The sequence below is a fragment of the Scleropages formosus genome, chromosome 16 (genome assembly GCF_900964775.1).
Source record: "Scleropages formosus chromosome 16, fSclFor1.1, whole genome shotgun sequence".
Classification (NCBI taxonomy): domain Eukaryota; kingdom Metazoa; phylum Chordata; class Actinopteri; order Osteoglossiformes; family Osteoglossidae; genus Scleropages; species Scleropages formosus.
Window position 1 is genome coordinate 12,529,250 of NC_041821.1, and position 20,463 is coordinate 12,549,712.

At 38.5% G+C, this 20,463-nt stretch overlaps 1 protein-coding gene across 1 annotated transcript; it reads right to left on the bottom strand.

The window, feature by feature from the left end:
- Positions 1–17,942: 17,942 nt before the first annotated feature.
- Positions 17,943–19,080, bottom strand: hmx4 (H6 family homeobox 4). The gene is made up of 2 exons (XM_018737875.2): positions 18,757–19,080; positions 17,943–18,505 (listed from the first exon to the last, which is right to left on the bottom strand). Exons 1-2 carry the CDS (start codon positions 18,953–18,955, stop codon positions 17,943–17,945), a joined length of 762 nt encoding a protein of 253 aa, XP_018593391.1. The 5' UTR covers positions 18,956–19,080.
- Between the last annotated feature and the right edge of the window lie 1,383 nt (positions 19,081–20,463).

Sequence of the window (20,463 nt, forward strand, 5' to 3'; positions counted from 1 at the left end):
TGTGTATGTATGTGTATGTGTGTGTGCACGTGCACGCGTGGCACATAGCGCTTTCTCAGATTAACCTTGTCTACGGAAGGATACAACATGGTGGTCCTTGTACACGGAGTGTTTATTCTTGGGCCAGTTGCTCCTTTGGGATTTTATGTGGGTGGAAGTGAAGCTTGTCTAACTGTGCTCAGAACACTGATGACATCACAGGAGCCTAAGTGTTGTAAGGGGCATCGTCAATGTCTTTTATCCACCAAAGATGTGTTTTTCTATTAGCCTTCCCTGCACCACATACAAACACACACGGACACAGCCGTTTAGCTAGGCAATTTTAGTGCTAAATAAATATTTTAACATTCAATCTGTGTTCATTATTAAAAACATGCCTGCATCTCAGTTTATGTGGACGTGAGCATTTATTTTTTTCTCTATATGTTTTATTTTGTTAATTTCATTTATTTTCAAGGGAGAACAGTATTTTCTTTCCCTTTACAATTATTACAAGCTATTAGAGGGCACTTTAGAACTCCTTAAATTTAGCCAGTAGCAAATCAAACCAAGTGAGACAAATTTGCTTTAGAGTAGTGGAGGCGCATGTGATTGGAGCTGACAGGGAGAAGTGTAGAAGGTAATAAAATAGCAAAGAGGCATCTGAATCCATAATGAAGCCGACACAAGTGGTGCACAAAATGCAGCAGTATTTCATATGTTAAAACCATATGACAAAGACATATTAGGTTACAACAGTGAAGTCAACAGGGCGGGCTACAGTAACTGCAATGCAGCAACAACTGCCCAATAAACATTCAAAATAGAACAGTTAACAAAAGCAGATTTAGGCAGCAGTTACTATTTTTACCATTTACATTTATTCATTTAGCAGATGCTTTTCTCCAAAGCGACATACAGCTCAGAGAAATACAATTTGTGTATTACATTAGGAGAAAGAGAGACATAGTTGCAGACATTTGATTCTTAAGTAAACTTAGTTTCCACTTGATGCACTGATGTTCATCACACGAGTAGGTACATCAAACTCAGAATAGACGAATCCTGATCACCTTCCTACATTTATTTTTTAAGGTACACAAACATTTACATACAATACAGGAGTAGTGTCTGTGTAAAGGCTTATCTGGGTATGTTCATAAAGTTACGGTGCATGAACATTTACACCATACATGAGCTTGAGAGATCATGGGCGAAGTGAATCCCAAAAAGGTGAGTTTTCAGACCCTTCTTGAATATAGACAGAGTTTCAGCAGTTCTGAGTGAGAGGTGGAGGTCATTCCAGTTCAACAGAGTCAGAACTGAGAACCTCCGTGCTTTAGCTTTCATGCGCGGCAAGCGAGCAAAGGTGGACAAGCGAAGCGGTCTGGTTGGGGTGTAGCAGTTGATCAAGTCTTGTAAATAGCTAGAAGCAGTTCTGTTGATGCGTTTGAAGGCAATAAGCAGGGTCTTAAATGTTATCCGGGCAGCAATAGGAAGCCAGTGCAGAGAAACAAGTAGAGAAGATACATGGGAACGCTTTGGAAATTCAAACACAACTCGAGCAGCAGCATTCTGTATCAGCTGTAGAGGTTTGATGGCAGTAGCGGGAAGGCCACACGAGAGAGCTGCAGTAGTCCAGATGGGATATCACCATAGCCTGGACAAGTAGTTGGGCAGAGTCAGTTGTGAGGTAAGGACGGATTTTGCGGATATTATGCAGGATGTATCTGCAGGTCTGGGTTGTGACTTCTGTGTGCTGAGAGAAAGATAGACTTGAGTCAGTCATCACTCCCAGACTCTTAGTTGAGGAGGTGGGCAAAATGAGTGATTTGTCCAGTTTGATCGATAGATCATGACAGGAAGACAGGCCAGCTGGGAGGTAAAGAATCTCTATTTTGGAGAGGTTGAGTTGGAGGTGGTGATCAGACATCCATGCAGAGATGTCTGACAGGCAGGCAGCAATGCGTGCAGAAATGTCTGATGCTCCAGGTGGAAAGCACAGGAAGAGCTGGATATCATCAGCATAGCAGTGGTATTTGAATCCATGGGAGGCTATGACCGGGCCGTGGGAGGAGGTGTAGATCGAGAAGAGAAGAGGACCCAGTACTGAGCCTGTGGGACACCATTTGAGAGAGGCAGAGGAGAAGAATGGGAGCTCTGCCAGACCACTTGATAGGATCTGTCATACAGGTAGGACTCAGTCCATCTTAGTACCGCTACTTTGATCCCAAGCTGACTAAGAGAGGAGAGTAGAATCCAGTGGTTGACAGTGTTGAATACTGCAGACAGATGGAGGAGGATGAGGACCGAGGAAAGGGAGGTGGCTGTAGCCAAGTGGAGTGCATCAGACACCGCCAAAAGCACCGTCTCCATGGAGTGACTAACTGTGATACCAAGGTTGGAACCAACCATTTAACCCAGCTATAGAATAGCTGATCTAAATAATTTTTGGTTTTCCATATTTCTGTTCAGCCTTGATTGTATTTGAAGAACCAAAGGGCAAATAGCCCTTATTTTATTTAGGCTTTCTATAGTGGCTTATCATTAAATAGCCAGTTCCTCTATAGCAGGAACTTTAGTCCAAACTCCTGCAGTGGCACACTTACCATTTATAATGAGGAAGCCAAAATAATTTAAGTTGGCCATATTCCCTTGCATCTTAGATGAGTGAGTTGCCTGGGATTCTCTGAGCCCTTATTAGAGCGACACCTATAGTCAGACGTAGGGTTCTCTGTGATGATGCCTGAGAACTGTTTTCCTCCTATTGTGGTGTGTCTCCCAATGAAGCCTGAATCATGTGGAGTAAATAGTAATTGGTGGTCCCTCCACATACATGGCATATACATCAGAGGAAGTGTGTACCTGCGTTCACAGTTATGGGGCTGTTGCCCTTCAAATGGAGTAATAGGGTGAAACATCACAGAATGAATTTTTAAATAGTCTTAGACTGTTTTTAATGATCACATGTAGTAGTTTGGTGCCACAGTTGGGTTTGGAAGCAGTGATGTTACCTGTAGACCAAAAACATTACATGCACTTTTCACAGCAGAACTTTGAGACTACCAACCCCGAAACCCTTTTGTCTTATACACTTGACCACCGTGTCATTCTGTGCAGTTTATTTGATTGGACAACTCTTGGCAGAGTAATGTTATTAATATGTCTTTTTGCTCCTTTGGTGCCTTACATGAGGTCACATGCAGCCAAACGGCTTCATGTAGCTTTTGTTTTATGGAAGGTAAATCCACACTAGTAGATCACACATTGCCATTATTGATTTGTCACTATTGATTTGTGCTCTAATGCATGTAAAAATCATTTAATCCACTCTAATAAGTCAGATAAGAATGCACTCTTTGTGTTGGGGGCATGTGTGTTACTTTGCAGTGTGTCTTCCACTTGCTGACAGTATTATAGCCTGAGGCCCCTATATTATGTTCTGCTCGAAATATCCAAAATTGCTGACTCCTGCTTTTGAATCTGTCAACAGGAAAGAAAAAACAGGAGGAGAAGGAAAAATATCAGTTGCAATTTCCATTGTGATTAAATTAACAAAGCTTTTGTTAGTGCAGTTTCTTTTTAATTTCATAAATACATGGATAAGTAAAGATACACAATCCAATACAAATCAAACAGTAACACCTTGAAATGAAAACTAAACCTGTATGTTTTAAAACAGAAATGAGCAGTAATGAGATACATTTACTCTGTAGCCCATTTGTGACAAAAAATACTTTTGCTCCGTTGCATTTCTGTCAGCCTGTTCTCGTTAGTTCAGATTTTTTCTACATTTCATTTTTTAACTGTCTTTCCTTAAAATGAATCAGGTAACTTTCCACGTGAAATGTCAGCAACGCCCTCTCTGTTGTTAGCTTCTGTTCATTTCATTGGTCATTGTCAGCTGTCAGTCGCAATCCCTTTTACTGTGAATCATTAGCAATCAAATACTATTAGACTTCCATATAACGAAGGTAACCAACATAAAATATTAGGGATGCTTCAATACCATAAAGGACCAATGTTTCACTCTACAGAATAGGACCAGTTAATGCTTAGTGTTTACACATCAGAACTAGCCAGTCAGAGGTTACTGTTGGGGTTTGTGTTACCTTGTTTGAGAGTATAGAAGATAATTTTCACAAAGGGCCCTCCTGCTCTGGTCTTAGGGGTACAACACTACATTGATTATGGAGAACTGATGTTTTTGCTAATAGGCTGTTAATTTATGCCAAGAACATACACAGTGGCCAGCTTGTCATTAAATAAAGGAAATGATTGTCAGAAGGACATTCTGTATCTACTACTCAGTCTACTAAGATACAAAAGCAATAACAAATTCCTGTGATGTGTGATTTATGCTATACTGTGCTATGAATGACTGTATAAACCTGCTTGAACATGTGTTCTATGTTCAGGATTTTCCTGACTTTCGCCCTTGCAGTTGCTTAAATATAGCCTTTACTAAAGCATACACCTCATTGGCTTTGTAAATTCCACAACAAGAAAGAGACTTAATGGCAAACACAGATTTTTTCGAAGGCTCAGATCCGAAGCGCCGGCTTCATTGCAACTCACTGCAACAGATTAATACAGTGCCCACAGAACTACTGATGCGGGAGAGTCTGTATTTTGACTTCCTGTTCTCCTTTTCCATCAGCTGTGAACTAGAGACCAAGATTCAAGATTCTTGATTCTTATCCACAGTTGGCAGTGAAATGCATGTGTGCACACTCAGGGTCATACTAGGATGAGGCTAAAAGCAGAGATCTCACTCCTAGCCCCCCCCCCCCCCCCTCCAAAAAAAGGACACTTTTCCTTTGCTGTGCTTTGATATCTTGTCTTTTGGGTCTTTTGGATGAAGGTGTCCACTAATTTGTAAATGTCTGCGGTAGCAGGTAGTACTAGTTGGTTCTGGTTGATGCAGGTTGATTTAGTTGCCTTCCATTTCTTCATTTAGTTGACGCTTTTCTCCGAAGTGACTTACAATTTTATGCTACTTAAAATGATTACCTATTTATACAGATGGGTATTTTTTCACAATCTAAGGACAGAAGCTCAAATCCTCACTCCAGCTTGGTCAAGGTATTTGCTCAGAACTGCTTCAGTAAAAAAGACCGTATAAAGGGGTAAATTGTCAGATATTTAATTGCATTTATTTTTCCACAACTCTGCTTTTGGTTGATCTGAAGATCTTTCCTGTATCTTCCCAAATGTGAAAAATGAACAGAACAATGCATCTCAAATTTTTCAGAAATCCCAGACATAATACGCTGATGGAAAAACTTCCAAGACTAAGCAAGACTCAGTTTCTAAAGGAGGAGAAACATTTTGACTGTCAGGGCCACTCAAAATCTGCTAGGTTTTTACGTGCGCCCCAGTAATCCTTAACAGTAGAAAGCCTGTATTTATTTTGTATGTTAAATATCAGTATTGTTCCGAATAGTAATATAAGATAATTTGTGAAGGGCATACCGTAATGTTCCATACAACATTGTGACTGTTATCAAAGTATAAATAGCCACCATTGTTCATTATTAATAAAGAAATCTCTTTTTTCTCCACTACCCTGTATTATTATTTTAGTGCAAAACCTAATTTAACTGATAATGCTCGTTAGCATGTAATGAAACTGGCGCCACTTTCCAGCCGGCACAATGACATGGTTGTGCATGCCAAGTGTGCCCAATTAAGTGTTTTCATCATTTTGCTCTTTTTGTTCCTTGCACCGGGTAACATTGGGCCACATTGAGATTGGACGGTTGCTCTCTGCTATATTGTCCCACTATATGATACAAGCCATTTCGGCTTGATCAGTCCTGTCAACGTCACATTGCATTGGTTTCAACAAGTAGTTGATTACAGCAACTGGTAGCTCATGAAATTTTTGTCATTTCTTATTCAGTGTCTTGCATCACAAGCTGCTTCTCAAGGCTTTGTGAATGTTCATCAGAACAACAAATTTCTTCACCAGTGAATAACTTTACAACATTCACCATTTAGACTACCTGCTACTTATTAGAGATTCATCATAGCTATTTGTATGCTTCCATTATTGTGTCTGTGAAAATAAACAGGGGACTTTAATATTTTATGAACTCACACATTTCAGCACTCTCAGCGGATCTCTTGCGGATGTTTCCTCTAAAAGTATGTCCTTAATTTATTGGATTCTACAGATTCATGTTCTTATGCAGTGATCCTAGCATGTTATACAATGCAAATATAAATGACTTATTTGTGTAAGATTGGTGGGACAACTTGATTTTTTTCAAAATATTTAGAAAATTTTAATATTAAAGTTGAAGATGATTTTTTAAACAAAATTATACTGTAATTTATGTATAAATGTTCAGCTATGTGCTAAAATGAAGTAGCATGCATTATGTTTTTAATTCTGGAGTCTGGTTGCAATTTTGTTGTTAAGAATTGCAAAAAATATCACACTAAGTGGTCTGACTTTCCGTCTCTCACAGATGACTTGTGCAAGCTCATTAGGCACTTAGGAGAACCCACTTCCACAAACAATAGTGAGGCAACTGTCCCTGTTGCCACTGAGCTTTTTCACCTTATGCTTCTTGCCATGTTTATTAATTAACGATATCTCACTCATTTCCCTCCTGTCTGCCTCACATATTTTTCCTAATGTGCTGGTAATGTCCTACTAAAAAGGAATTATTGATCACACAGAGGATGAAAGGGGCGTTTGTGGCCCATAGCAGTGCAGCAGCAGAAATCTATAAATCTGGAGACTCTGCGCCACCAGGTGACATGCAATATTCACTGTGGTTTCACACTGCCCCATCAATAGGCGTCCATTAACAGTGCATATGCTGTCAGAATGACCCGCTGGCCTCTGGGCTTTGCAGTGTCTTGGCCTCTGCTGTCTGTACTAATATGAATTTCATCCCTAGCTCTGTCACCTTAGTTCTGTGCCCATTAGTCTCACGTTTCTGTTTTGCTCAGATTTGTACCATTGATTTCCCTTTTTGTCTGCTTGGCAGTGGACATGGACTCTTGAAAATCACAAGAAAACATTGCAGGCTGCACAGCTTTGATTATATACATACAAAATGTGGGAAAGATTAGTTTGTATTCCTGTCATGGTTCTGATGGATATTTGTTCTTCTTTCAAGACCTCGTGCATTGAAACATTGATATTATTTTGCCATTGCCACAAATGAATCATAGGCCCTCAATGGCTTTCAGAACCTCTAAGTGCTAATTGAAGGCAAATGTTGGTAGTTTACCAAATGTATTTTTTCTGCTTAGAAATTCCAGAAACTTAAATGTCAACCATGACAAAGAACTTAAAGAATATATTTTAAAAATATTCTTTTTTAAACTTTATCCTGTAGATCCTAATGAATTTAGAACTTTCTTGGACTTAAAAAAAAAAAAAAAAAAAAAAAGACTTGGTAGTAAATGGAGGGATGATGTCATGTTACTTTGGCAGCTCTTCTCTGACCAAATTAATAAATCAGAAATGAGAGCTCTCACATCTCACTCACCGTGCTTTTTGTGACAGATTGAAATGGCCCCTCACTAAGCAAAATGACCTGCATCTTTATTTATTTGTCGGAGGTGTTTGCCTTGTGTGCTTCCCCCCCGCATCTTCTGCAGATGGCCATTGTATTCCCTTACCCCCGTTTCAATTTACTGAAGCACTGTGCATTACCCCAACCCACAGAAGTCTACTAAATTAATGGATCAATAAGCCATCTGAAATTCTTAAGGGAATGTTGAAATGCCCAGTGTTCCTCTCCTGTTTCAGACTTTAACGAATAGGATGTTGTTTATGTTGTAATGTGCAGTGTCATAGAGGTCTTATTACAAGCTTCCCCCAAGACCTCAGAGACCGTTTGGGAATTCTTTTCTTGAAAATTGATTTATGATGACTTTGAGTATCCGCTCTTATATGCATGCTATATGCATGTTATACTATAGAGCCACAGTGTACTTTAAAAAATATATATATATATATATGCATGCTTATTACTCTGATACAGAGCAGGTTTAAAGACTTTTTCATGTGAAATTTACCATGACGAGAAGTTTTGCGTTTGCATGCTGTACTTTTAGAAAACGTTTTACACACATCACATGCAATTTTGCTCATTCACCACAACATACAAGTAGGAATTTAAGCTTAAAAAAAAAAAGAAATTGGCTTTCCTTGAAAACTCCTGTTTAAGTATGACTGAAAACATGCTATTTATTTGAAAAAGAGACTTTATAAAGCACATTATAATATGACATGTGGTCCTTGGTTTCCACAATGGAAGGACAAGTTACTAGTCACTGGTGTGTTATTCTGTGGTACATGTGACTTATTTCCTATAGAAAAACCTGGCATGGGGAAAAACAGAGAGCGTACATTTAAATTACTTTTAAATATTGAAAACAAGTGTCTTTTGTCTATCTGCATCCAAGATGGTGAAGTGTAATATTTGGTTTTTTATTGGTTTGTTTCAGTTTAAAACATTGTAATGCAGTCGTTGGTAAATGTCCTTTTATTATTCTTTTAAATGAGTGTATCTGTTGTGACAGATTTATAGATCTGCACACTGAGAGGCAGAGCTGTACTGATAATTCATGAACTAAATAGTCTCGATTGAGTCAACCACTGCACTGGATCAGAGCCCGCTGACCTCTGGGATCTTTAGTGCTGTCATTAGTCAAGCCGCCTTGAGGCAGAAACCAGCAAGGCCCTGACCCTGTTTAGCGGCTTGACTCCTATTTATCCTGGTCCCAGTCCTTGTCTCCATGGAGGATTCAGAGAGTCCATCTGTAAGGTCCTGCTGTCTCAGCTATTGTTGTCCCAACCACAACACAAAGCAATGCATAACTGAAATTCAGGCTTTACTCACTAAGAGCAGTGCTGTTTCTGATCACTGAGACGTTTCATTTTTTCCAGTTCTGACCAAGTGAGAGCTACATTTTATGAATGGAAGAATCATGTTGTGTTTATTTGTTGTACTCTTTCTTTGTAATGTCTGTATCTGTCTGTATTTTATGCACACCATCTAAGATTTGATGATGATGTTGATATAATTAACTCCATAAAGGTAAGGGTATTTAACATATCTCATCTGGTAACTTTACATATTTTTTTTGCCCTCGCAATGCACGTATCATATTCCTTTGCAGAAAGACACAAAAATGTTATGAATTAGACCTCAAGCTAGTTAAAAGTCCCTAATGTGTTGGGTTACTGAACCGCTACGATTTTAAATCTCTAACCAATTTATAACTTTCTGGTTTTTTTTATGATTTATTTTTTGAGTTTTCCATCTTCAGGGAAATTCACATTTTTATATTCATTCAACAGTTTTGCTCTGTACTGGATTTCAGTTATTTGCGCAAGGCTGCACACCTCCACTAACACTGACCTGTAACTGGTATTGATAGATCCTGTGTTTAGAGGCAATCATAAACTAGCCGACAGAATTGACCTAAAGCAGTGCTAAGTGCTTTATCATTCTCCCCGCAATCTGAAATAGATCATTACTTGATAGTCTTTTTAATTGAATTAAAAACAAACAAACAATTTACACAACCAGTTGAATCAGATGGAAAAAAATTGCATTCTTATATGTGGGAATGCAATAGATATGGTGGCGTTCAATAATGTGTTAATTCAAAGTTGGCATTTTGTGATGCTGTAAATTAGATCCATAAGACATCATGAAACATGACAAGAATGTTTTGTATTATACAGCTCATTCATTTGGTTGTCATTTTAAGTGTGTGCAGTCCGTATTTAAGCAATGACATAAAAATGACAGTGGTTCTTCTTTTTAAAGTGACATTGACAGCAGTAGCCGACCAAAACCAGCTGTAGAACACCAGAAAAAAGGCAGTAGCACGACACTGTAATATGGTGTGCATTCATATTATGACACAAGGGGAGAAAAAGTTAACTGGTTTAATTCTAACCTTTCAATATGAGTAGTGCATTTCTCATTAACAGTTTTTTTCATTAGATTTACATAATTCTAGCTAAATATTCAGTGGATTTTTGAATGCATATGTGTCATGTGAATACATAATGAAATTATAAACCAAAATAAGAAGTGCTGTATTTGAACAGCACTAGATCCATACATACATACAAGAGAAATAAAACTTCCACTCACCATAAGGCAGATTTTTCCTCAGATTGCACTAAATTGCCTTGAAGGAACAAGCAAGCTCATTGTTGAAGACAATGACCCCTGTCAGATGACTGAGAAAGGTCAGAGAGGTCAAACTAATGGGAGGAACCACAGCTTCAGTGACCCACAGGGCCTCTCTAATCATGCAGAAAGAGTCCAACGCTCGGTGTGTAGAACAGACTCCGTGAGCCACAAGCGACCAGAAGTGTGAGTTTAATGCTCAGAGTACACGATAGCGGTTCCATCGCCACAGAGAGCGCTCCTCCGTGAAGTACGGTGGCCATGGCCCTCTGTGGAATGTGTCCATCGCTGCAGGCCTTGCACCCAGTGCAGAACATGCTGATGGATACACTGCGACATGGCCCTTGGGGGGAGGAGGCTGATAAATCTGTGAATGGCATCATAGAAGTAACTGAAATACAGTTGTGGCCGTGGAACGAAGGGGGGTGTAAAGGATGAAAAGTTTATTACAGAAAAGCACAATGCATTATAATCGATGAGTTATATTTGTATACTCTGAACAAATATGGTCTCATTGAAATAACAAAAGTGTTATGCTTTACATCTGCACTGTACCACCTTTAAGGATTTGCATACAGTCACCACAAGATTCTGCACTGCCCACTAAAACAGTATATAGACAATAATTTAACATTGTTCTTTTAAAATACAGCTTGTTTCTTCAGTTGGGTTGAACTGAAGTAATTAACATCCCTGCTCTGTGTTGCTTTCTGGGTCTTTCCAAATAATAATTTTGTGTCCTTTCAGATAGGAACCAAGGAAAGTATTGAGCAGGCATATGCAAATTATGACCATGCATACTGATATCCTTTCCAGGAGCATAAAATATATGATACTTTATGAAGGAGGTTTGATAGCAACAGACTTGCTTTTGCCTCTCTTGTAATTGGAAAAGACTGGAACATGAGCAGCTGTAATTAATTTATTTAAAACCAACTGTCATACTGAAGACCAGCAGATAATCCCTTGGCTAATGTGCCACAATAATAGTTGTCGCTCCAGCTTTGAATCACGTTTTTTCATTTTTGTGAGGTGGAAGAAGCAGGCTGCAACCCCTCTCTCAAGAGGGTGTTTTCTTCCAGCTCTTTTCTCTGACTATATTCTGTATTTATCACACACACACACACACACACACACACACACACACACACACACACACACACACACACACACACACACACACCGAAACCACCTGTCCCAAGTGGGGTTGCAGTGAGCCGGAGCCTAACGCAGGACAGGATGCCAGTCCATCGCAAGGCACCCCAAACAGGACTCGAGCCCCAGACCCACTGGAAAGCAGGACCCAGGCAAGCCTGCTGCACCACCGCACCCCCTCCCGTGTTTATGACTTTACACGTTATTTCTACATGTTTGTTCAGGTTGTTATTTTTGTTATGTGGGTCAGTCATTGTATGATGATCAGCCGCCAGCTACTAGACTGAGCACAGACAAAATCCCTATGGGAAAATGTGTGTAATATCCAGCCTCAGCAGTTTTACGCCACTTAGAGCTAATAAATGCAATAAATATCCAGTTATGTTCAGTTTTGCACTTCAGCATTCCTCTGTGTTTTCACAGTTGTCAAAGTATACGTCAATGCCATCTGACAGCAGAAGTATATGCCTCCGTTATTTAACTTCTGGCATGACCCTTCCGTAGGAGTCAGTATCAACTCAGAGGCCGTATTGACCAGATTTTTAGATACATGATGATATGATTTTTAGATATATGATTTGGTTGCCACAATACAGCATAGCAGAACCTAAATTAACTTCAAATGTAAAGCAAACGTAACACTTGTTCTCCTACCCTCATGGCATTTCAAATGCTAAATGAATGGTCCCACGCTTTGCTGTGTGCACCGATATTCATCCGCACATTGCAGCTCAAGCCACAGGGCATTTTAGCTGCTGCATTTTAAGACCCTGGCAGAATGCACAGAAACATGAGACATTTCCAATGGCTGTGAAAAGGGCACTTTAGGTGTTATTATTATCTTCTGCACCCAAACAACCTATTAAAACTGAAACTGGAAGATAAGATCACACACCGTGCATGTTTTTGAAAAGTGCATTTAAGTGGTGCATGGATGCATTTAATACCCACTGTTAGTGGTACTGGTCTTACAGTTAATTTAGTGAAATTAATTTAATTACGTCAGCAGTTAAAAGTACACCAATGATTATTGTGTACAATTAAAGAAATCTGCCAAGTGCAAGTTTTACTGCCAATATGAAATTTTTCGGTGTGTGTTGTTCTACCGCTGTTTTATGTCATTTTTTTACAATAGAATGAAAGTACATTTTCTATTACAGTGTATGAAGAATGTACCACATTAGTCCTGGAAACATCATCAAAAGTATCACTCAAGGACAGTAAATGCACCAAAAAAGAGGTGTGCTCCCTCAGTGGTGTTTACTAGCACCAAGATTTTTTTTTTATTTATTTAGCTGCTCTTGATGACTATATTATGACATTGCTTATTTAATATAGCTCACCGTGTGTGTGTGTTTAAATGCAATAATCTATACTGTTTATTTAAAAATATATATATAAAAGTTGCAGTCTTACACATGAAAATTGGTAAAGTATAAGGAAAGCAAAAAACTAGCAATTTTCACATTTGAAATGTATGCTTTGTGTGCCACATCGTTTTTGAGGCACAGAAAACTGCTGATGGTTTCTGAAAGCATTAATTTCGGCAAAGTTCCATCTTACATTGCCCAGAATGGCCTTGTGAAACTTAAAACTGCTTTAGTAGAGTATTTTGTATTTTATAGCTACCAGCAGCATTAATCAATAACTTGGTATAAAACATTCACAATGGGCTCTAGTCATGACTATCCCTAAATGAGTGCAGATGGTGTGTCTTTATGTCAAGGCCTTTGATTAGGTATTTGGCTCTAATAGATTTTTTTCCCGTCTGACAAACCCTGATGCAAAACAATTCACAACAGAGTGGATGTGGAAGGGGGAAGGTCATCTGAACCTTGTGGTTTGAGAGCAGAGTGCAGCGCGACAGAAGGTTGACTGGCGTGCGCGAGCATCCGTCGCCAGCAGAGTCAGGAAGTCTGCCGACTGGCACCTCCGTCCTGACCATTAACAGACCAGAGACATTAATGGAGTTAAGAGACTACAGCAGGAAATTCAATATTGTAGCTGTGAAGAACACGCCACCTCCACTCTAAATGCTTGAACTGTTGCTGTCAAAACTAAGGGTATAGAAATCCGTATACAGCGTACATATGTCCTTCAAATTCTATGTGAAAACGAATCATCGGGGTCATATCAGTTGATTTCGAAATGGTTTGTCACAAAAAATGGAATTTAGATTGATTTTAGATTGCTGGATGCACATGTATTTACCTGTCATTGTTGCATGTAATACTGTAATATTGTTCATACTTAACATTTCAAACTTAACTTCCCTTTGTACATCTTTTAATGTATAAACCTGTCATACAATAGTCTCTGTTTCTAAAGTGAATATTTTCTTGCAGACAGTAAAACTAATTAAAACGCTAACAAATTTAAATCAACTTTGAAGAATGTTTGTATTCTGAAAGATAAAGGTATACCATACAGTATAAAACATAATGTATTGTATGCCTGGATATAGGTAATATTTTTGGGCCATTTTCACTTGTTTAAAATACATTTCCATACATGTGCTGTCGCTGTGTACCAGTATCAATGTCATTAATAAACCATGGCTATTGAAATTTTCCTTAATAGAATAATAAATCTTGTTTTAATCATAAGGCTGTTTTTATGGCTCCATAGACTACCCAGAAAAGCACCCCCCTCTCCCCAGGATTATAAATGTACAGGGGTCCATTCCCCAAAACCACTAACTTTCTGAACTGTTGACTGCTGTAATTCTTTTCTGCTTCTCAGAAGTGGATGAGAGCTTGTTTGGTAAAGTGTGGGTGCAATCCAGTATGGTAGTTACTTTGGCCATATAACAGACTTTAAGTATGATACAACGTTGCCCTGACGAAGCCATATCCTACTACATATGTTGTTTTTTTGGAAGCATGTTTCACTAGGTACAGAAAGAAAAAGACTTAAAACCAGCACCAGAATTAGCAGGCATTTCTGATTGCAATGTGAATTTCATTTGCCCTCCCCATACTGTACATGCTGGCAGGAATTACCAAGAGCCAAATATGTGGCTGAATATCAAAGGGTCACCAGTGATTTCTTTTTATTATGAACAATTATTGACCAATTATTTATTTTTATTAAGTTATGTCTTTAAGTATTCAGTAATTTGTTTCAGAGGTGCTTTGTCTTTTTTTTTTTTTTTTTTTTTTTTTTTTTTGAGTGTTTAGTTATCTGATAAAGTAGGTGTCATAGTTAAGGAGATGGACTGATAGTTGCTACTCCAAGTACCAGGAGGGGCCTTGCTGTTGGTTTCCTGATCAGGTTACTTAATCTGAATTACTCATTGGCTCCAGCAGAGACCTCTAACTTTATATGTGCAGATCAGCAGTTTAAGCCTTTCTGAAGAAGTTGGTACTTGACAAAATAACCCCATCCTATTTTCTAGGACAATAAGGCTTAAATAGGAAAAAAAAAAATCTTAATTAACTATCCCATTTAAGAGTAGGCAGAATAGTATTGTTTGTTGTTATTTTACGGATTTGGGTAATAAATATCAATTATAATGAGGGGGAAATGAGGGGTACTGTGTGGATGCGTAGTTTTATGCGCATCCAGGAGCAGTCAGTGTATAACAGTGAGTTACAGTACACATGTAAGATGAAATGAGAAAAAAATGAATGCCAGTCGGTTTGAATATTGGGCTCAGTGGCTCTCGGAAAAGTCCACTGTATATTTGTTTTAATGAATCAATGTGTCTTTAACTAAAGAAGAAACGAAGTTCCTGAATACTTTTTCTCTCTGCTTTCTTATGTCGCCCGGGGTTTTCTGTAAACTTTGTGCTACTCTGTCTGTTTCTAATCACTTGTAATAAAAAAATCTGTAGACATTTAATTATGTAATCCTACATGTTACATGTTATACTTCGGAGGAAATACGGGCATAATTCAATCTCAAATTCATTCAGATTTCTTGTTAGAATCATGTCCAGTAGAGACGAATCAAAGATTTTTGACACATTTTTAAGTCAGCTACAGTATCAGTATGTTTTCACTTTTCTTCAGATTTGAATTATGTGTTTATTCAGCCTTTTCGGGCTACCTGACACTGAAAGTACAGTACAGTACTAATAACGTGCAGCGCGCGACCAAGACAGCTGAGTATGATAATCACTAAATCCTATTACAGATACGGTCCGTATTATACTTATACTTTACATCGTGTGGTCAGAAACACTTGACATAATCCTTTGAATACTTTCACATACAGTTTAATGTACAATCTTATTATTGCTCTTCACATCCTTGAAACACTTCTTCAGTGGGACAGAATGAGCCGGGTGTTTAATAATTTTAAAGGAATTAATGATATTAATAATTCCCGCGCATTTCGATGCCTAAAACTCTTATTAACAACGTGTATATATATATAACACTGCGGTTTTAAAACTGTTCAGAGTACAAGGTCCTGTGTTTTTCACGCTTTTGTTTGAGAATTGCTAGGCTGTAAATAGTATATATATATAGGCTTGTAGTTCTGCCCTGTTCTACTTCCAAGTTCCAGTTACACTCATCCAGTGAATATTACTGTTACCACAGTAAATTTAGTCTCGTCGTTCGCGCCTCCATTTGTCCGTATTAACTGAGGGCGTTTATGGTAAGAGGTTCGATACGAAAGGATTTTCTGATCTGGTCATAAATGACGTAACTCTGCACGGACGTGCGCAAAGAATATAATTTGACATAAAAATATTATTGGAACTGAAAAGTCTCTTTTAAATAGAAGCTCATACTTCATAAACCCTATAAACATTTATTTAAAAAAAATAAATTCTACTGTGTTGGATATGGAGCACTAGTTACTGTATTAAATGTTACAGTAGAAATGATAGAAAATACCCTGTTGTACCCTTCCCTTTGCCAACGCACATACTAAGAAGCTGAAAGTGCGGTACAAGACCCATTGACCTGGAAAGTGCTGGAGGCCTGCAAAGAAATTTTCAGGACTCATCTGCTATTTTTATTTCTTTGGCAAAATTAGTTGTATGGTCTGACAAATGATTTTGTACTGTGGTGTGAATCCAGTTCTGATCACCGTGTTATATTCACTCTTAATTCAGTGTACAACATGGCCTCAGAATAGAACTCTGTTGGCCTCCTTTTAATGTTTAAATCTCAGATAGGAGTCCAAACTTCTCCAGGGTGTTGTTACATTCCAGATACATTCAATAAACTGTGAATTGTATTAAAATTATAAATACAATGTCGCATGTATATTTTATGAAAATAAAACTTGCTAATTTCAATAACCGTAGTTTGACCTTAAACTAATGCTTTTGGGTTACACTCATCACCGTCTAGAACATTCTGCAGGGTACAGTGTACAGTACAGTTGAAATAACAATCTTAGCAACTTCTATTTTCTGGAATCTGAGTTGTTAAAAAATACTCTGATTTTAGACTGCCTGTCCCCCACAAGCTGCCAGCCTTACTGCGTTACGGTTCAATCGGGCCCCTTCACAGTTGTCTACAAAAGTGTCCCGAGTCCCCTCTACACCATGGTGTCTAATCTCATTTGCATGGATAAATAAAGTGAAAAGCAACAGTGGCCCTAAAGTCAAACACAGTGACATTTCCCCCATGGATGTCAGCCAGGCTTAGTCACAGTTATTAGCTACACACTCATAACAGGCCCAAATCCACTAGCCTGGTTTAAAGAAGCAATACGAGTTTATTGAGCTTCTTTTCTTTTTGGTAAAGGGATATTTCAGCTTAAGCCACTTTAATCAGTTAGAAAATGCCCTGTTAACTATTCATGCAGGTGTATGTAGTTCAAGCCAATCCATAATTATTGCATAAGCCATAACAGCAAATATAATAATAATAATAATAATAATAATAATAATAATAATAATGTGCAAAATAAAACTATACTTGTATACTGTGTAGTTTTCGAATTCAAGGTTTAATAACAGTTGCAAGAGGAAATAGTAAATAGTGTTACCCGGCCATAGGAGGCAAAAAAAAAATGAAAGTGGTATATTTTGAATGAAAATACACTTTAGTAAAACATGCTCAAAGCCAAAAACATAAAAACGTTTATACATTCATTTAAATATAAGACGTTGAATTAATTAATTTAAAAGTAACACTTTCAGTTATATAAATGCATGCAAAGATTTACCTGTCTTTGGCGGTGTTCGGTAGTGTAAAGATGAAGATGTAGTAATAATAACAATAATAATAATAATGAGCTAAGAACAAGAATAATTGTATTTGTAAACATGATCTATGCTGATATTCAAAACAAGAAAAACATATTCCATGTAAAGCATATTATAGGCTATTGTTCATCAGTTTGTTTGCAGACTACTAAACTAATGTAAAGACTTTTAGAGAGTCGTGAAATATCAAATGTATCAAAATTATTTAACCATTAGGCTAAGGTAATATTGCCGGATTTTTCATTTCGATATGTTAGATAGCTGTCTTGGCTCAGTTTCCAAACATTAAAATAAACCAGACCGACGAATTTTTCATTATTATAGGCAAACTGAGGAAACTACCATGTCGTATGCCAACTGCTCTCACTGGCGTTGAGTTTATTTATTTATTTTTTTAATTAATTAATTAATTAATTTATTTATTTATTTATGTTCCCCAGGCAGATGATGAGTTTAAGTCATACATCTCCATCGAAAAGGTTAAAGTATTTGCTGGCGTTCGAGAAACACAGGTAAGGCGTGCTGTTTCCAGGGTACACGATGGGCAGAGGCATGGGCAGCAAACACCTGCCCAGGATATTGCTTTCTTTGTACAGAGCCGGGATGTGGCCAGTCTTCGCAGCATCTGCGAAATGCTCAGCGCCATTGGGTCCCTCCAGTTCCGTGGATATCTGTCGCTTCAGTTTATTCCTGCGGTTCTGGAACCAGATTTTCACCTGAGTCTCGGTGAGCTGTAAGGAACTGGCAAGACAAGCCCTCTCCGCGCTGCTGAGGTATCGCTTCATGTCGAATGTGGACTCCAGCTGGAAGATCTGTCTTTTGGAAAATATGGTGCGCGTCTTCTTTTTGGCCATAGCCTTGCTCTTCTTGGCGCCTCTGTGCTGCGACGCCGCGTCCGCGTCCTCGCAGCTGTCCGCGCTATCCGTCCTCGCGCACGTGCCCGGCGTCGTTTTCAGCGGCTCGTCGCTGCACCTCGACAGAGCGCGAGCGGCGGCGTCATAGCAGCTCGCACTGATTTGCTCTGCGGAGCGAAGCGGCACCAGAAAACATGCAGTAAGTAAATGAACCAAATGTAACTGCGACTGCGAGCAATATAGTGGCAGCTGTATCATAGTGTATGCTAAAATTTGACTTTGAGTTATGGACCCTTCTAACATTATTATAATTTAACCTCTCTTTTGATGCGCTTCTTTCTTTTTTTTCCCCCCGGAGCGGAGGTGTACTGCTGCTGGTCGTGCAAAATTGCGGCTGATTAATGAGCTCAGACGGTACCTGTTTGTGGCAGCCTGTAGTCGAGGTCGTGTCTCCGCTGAACTTCACGTTGGTCCACTCGGTGAAAATCATTTCTGCGCTCTGCCGCGTTCTGTACTCCCGAGCTGTCAAACTCTTTGCCGTTTTGCTTGAGGTTAAGTATGCTGTCGATCGTAAATTTCAGCGAGGCGGGTCGGCATGGCGTGTTTTCCTTACTCATATTTTCAGATATGCACAAGTGCCTCTGCGTTCGCAACGTTTAGCGCGTTCCCGGAAAACTGCGTCCTCGGCGTCCTGATGCTCCGAGCATCATCGCTCCATGAGTAGGACGGCACGGTGGATGTGGAGCGCCTACACCGACAACCGGAAGAGCACGGCATTGCAGCCGTCCATTGGTCAAACGATAAATAGAGCGTCTCAGCCAATCAGAGAAGAGGGCGGGATCCACATTTTGGCTGCTGCAGGTAGAGCCGGGAAAGTCATCTCTGGACTTTGCAAGCCTGTGATTGGTGCTACTGTGTCATTGAAAGAATTGTATGGCAATATTCGACTGTAAACATTTTACATTTAATTAGTAGTAATCTAACGGGTTCAGGTTCGAGTCCCACTTCTGTTGTGGTACCCCCGAATAAAGCACTTACCCTGGACTGGATAGCTCTACTAAGAAACACTTTCCGTAAATGGGTAAATTAATCCGCTTGCACAAAGGCGTCAGCTTAATAAGGAATAATAAATATAATGGATAAGGTTATGTGACTTTCCCTTGTTGGGAAGATCAGAAATTATCCTAATCTATTTACGTCTCTTCTCTTGCATAACTATCTCTCTTTAAGCAAAAACAAAAAAAAAAAAAAACTGATATGTTGTGAAATTTGTCACATTACAATTTAAAGTATCCTAAACTGTAACTTTTGATCTCTTAATCTGTATCATTTTACTTGTGCGTTAGTGGTTGTAGGCTATAGTGGATATGACTTGCATTCTTGATGCTTTTTTAATTATTAAATTAATATGTTCAGTAATCACAAAGTAATAAAGTTTTGAAGAATGGTTATTTTGAATGCTCACTGTTGTTCTTGAATGATAATAAAATCTTATTTACATTTTGTAAATTACACGTTCAGTTTTTTTCCGTGTACAAAGTTCACATGTTAGGTATTAGAATCTCCAAATGGCATTTGTACTTTAACAATGTGTTTGTGTTTGCTGGAATACTGTAGTATTTAGTTAGCGTTTTGCAGATCCCGGCTTTTGGATATATTTATCTCATCGTTTGCTTGTGTGATGCGTTTATTATATTTACGTTGTTTTCAGACATTTATACTTGGCAATGTAGGATATAAAAAAGTTTGAATAAGGGTGGGCGGAATTAAGGATTTTTATTTTTAAATGGTTTTTCAAAGTGAAAACTAGCGCACAGTATTAATTTTTTGGATTTTATTTAAAATTAAGAATAGTAATTTTAGAAAATATGCTCATGAAAATAATTGATTACAAATGCTGAATATTATCACTGAATCGGTGTAATGTTTTTGTTTTATTAAACCCGACTACCTGTAAAATCTTGTTGTGAAGTTAGGAAATGTGGTCCCTTTGTAAGAATGTCGGCCTAGTTGTGTTGCTATACTGTTTCGGATGGAATGGGCTGGAACGAGAAAGATGTTAAAAAAAAAAAAAAGACTTTAGTTTAGACTTCTTTTGATGTTGTGTTGCTAAACATCTTACTGT

Bases quoted from the DNA above. Each gene is read 5' to 3' on its own strand.
- hmx4 (XM_018737875.2), bottom strand. From the start codon at position 18,955: ATGAGTAAGGAAAACACGCCATGCCGACCCGCCTCGCTGAAATTTACG. The intron at 18,506-18,756 runs GTACCGTCTGAG...TTCGCTCCGCAG, and splicing joins CTACAGGCTGCCACAAACAG to AGCAAATCAGTGCGAGCTGC.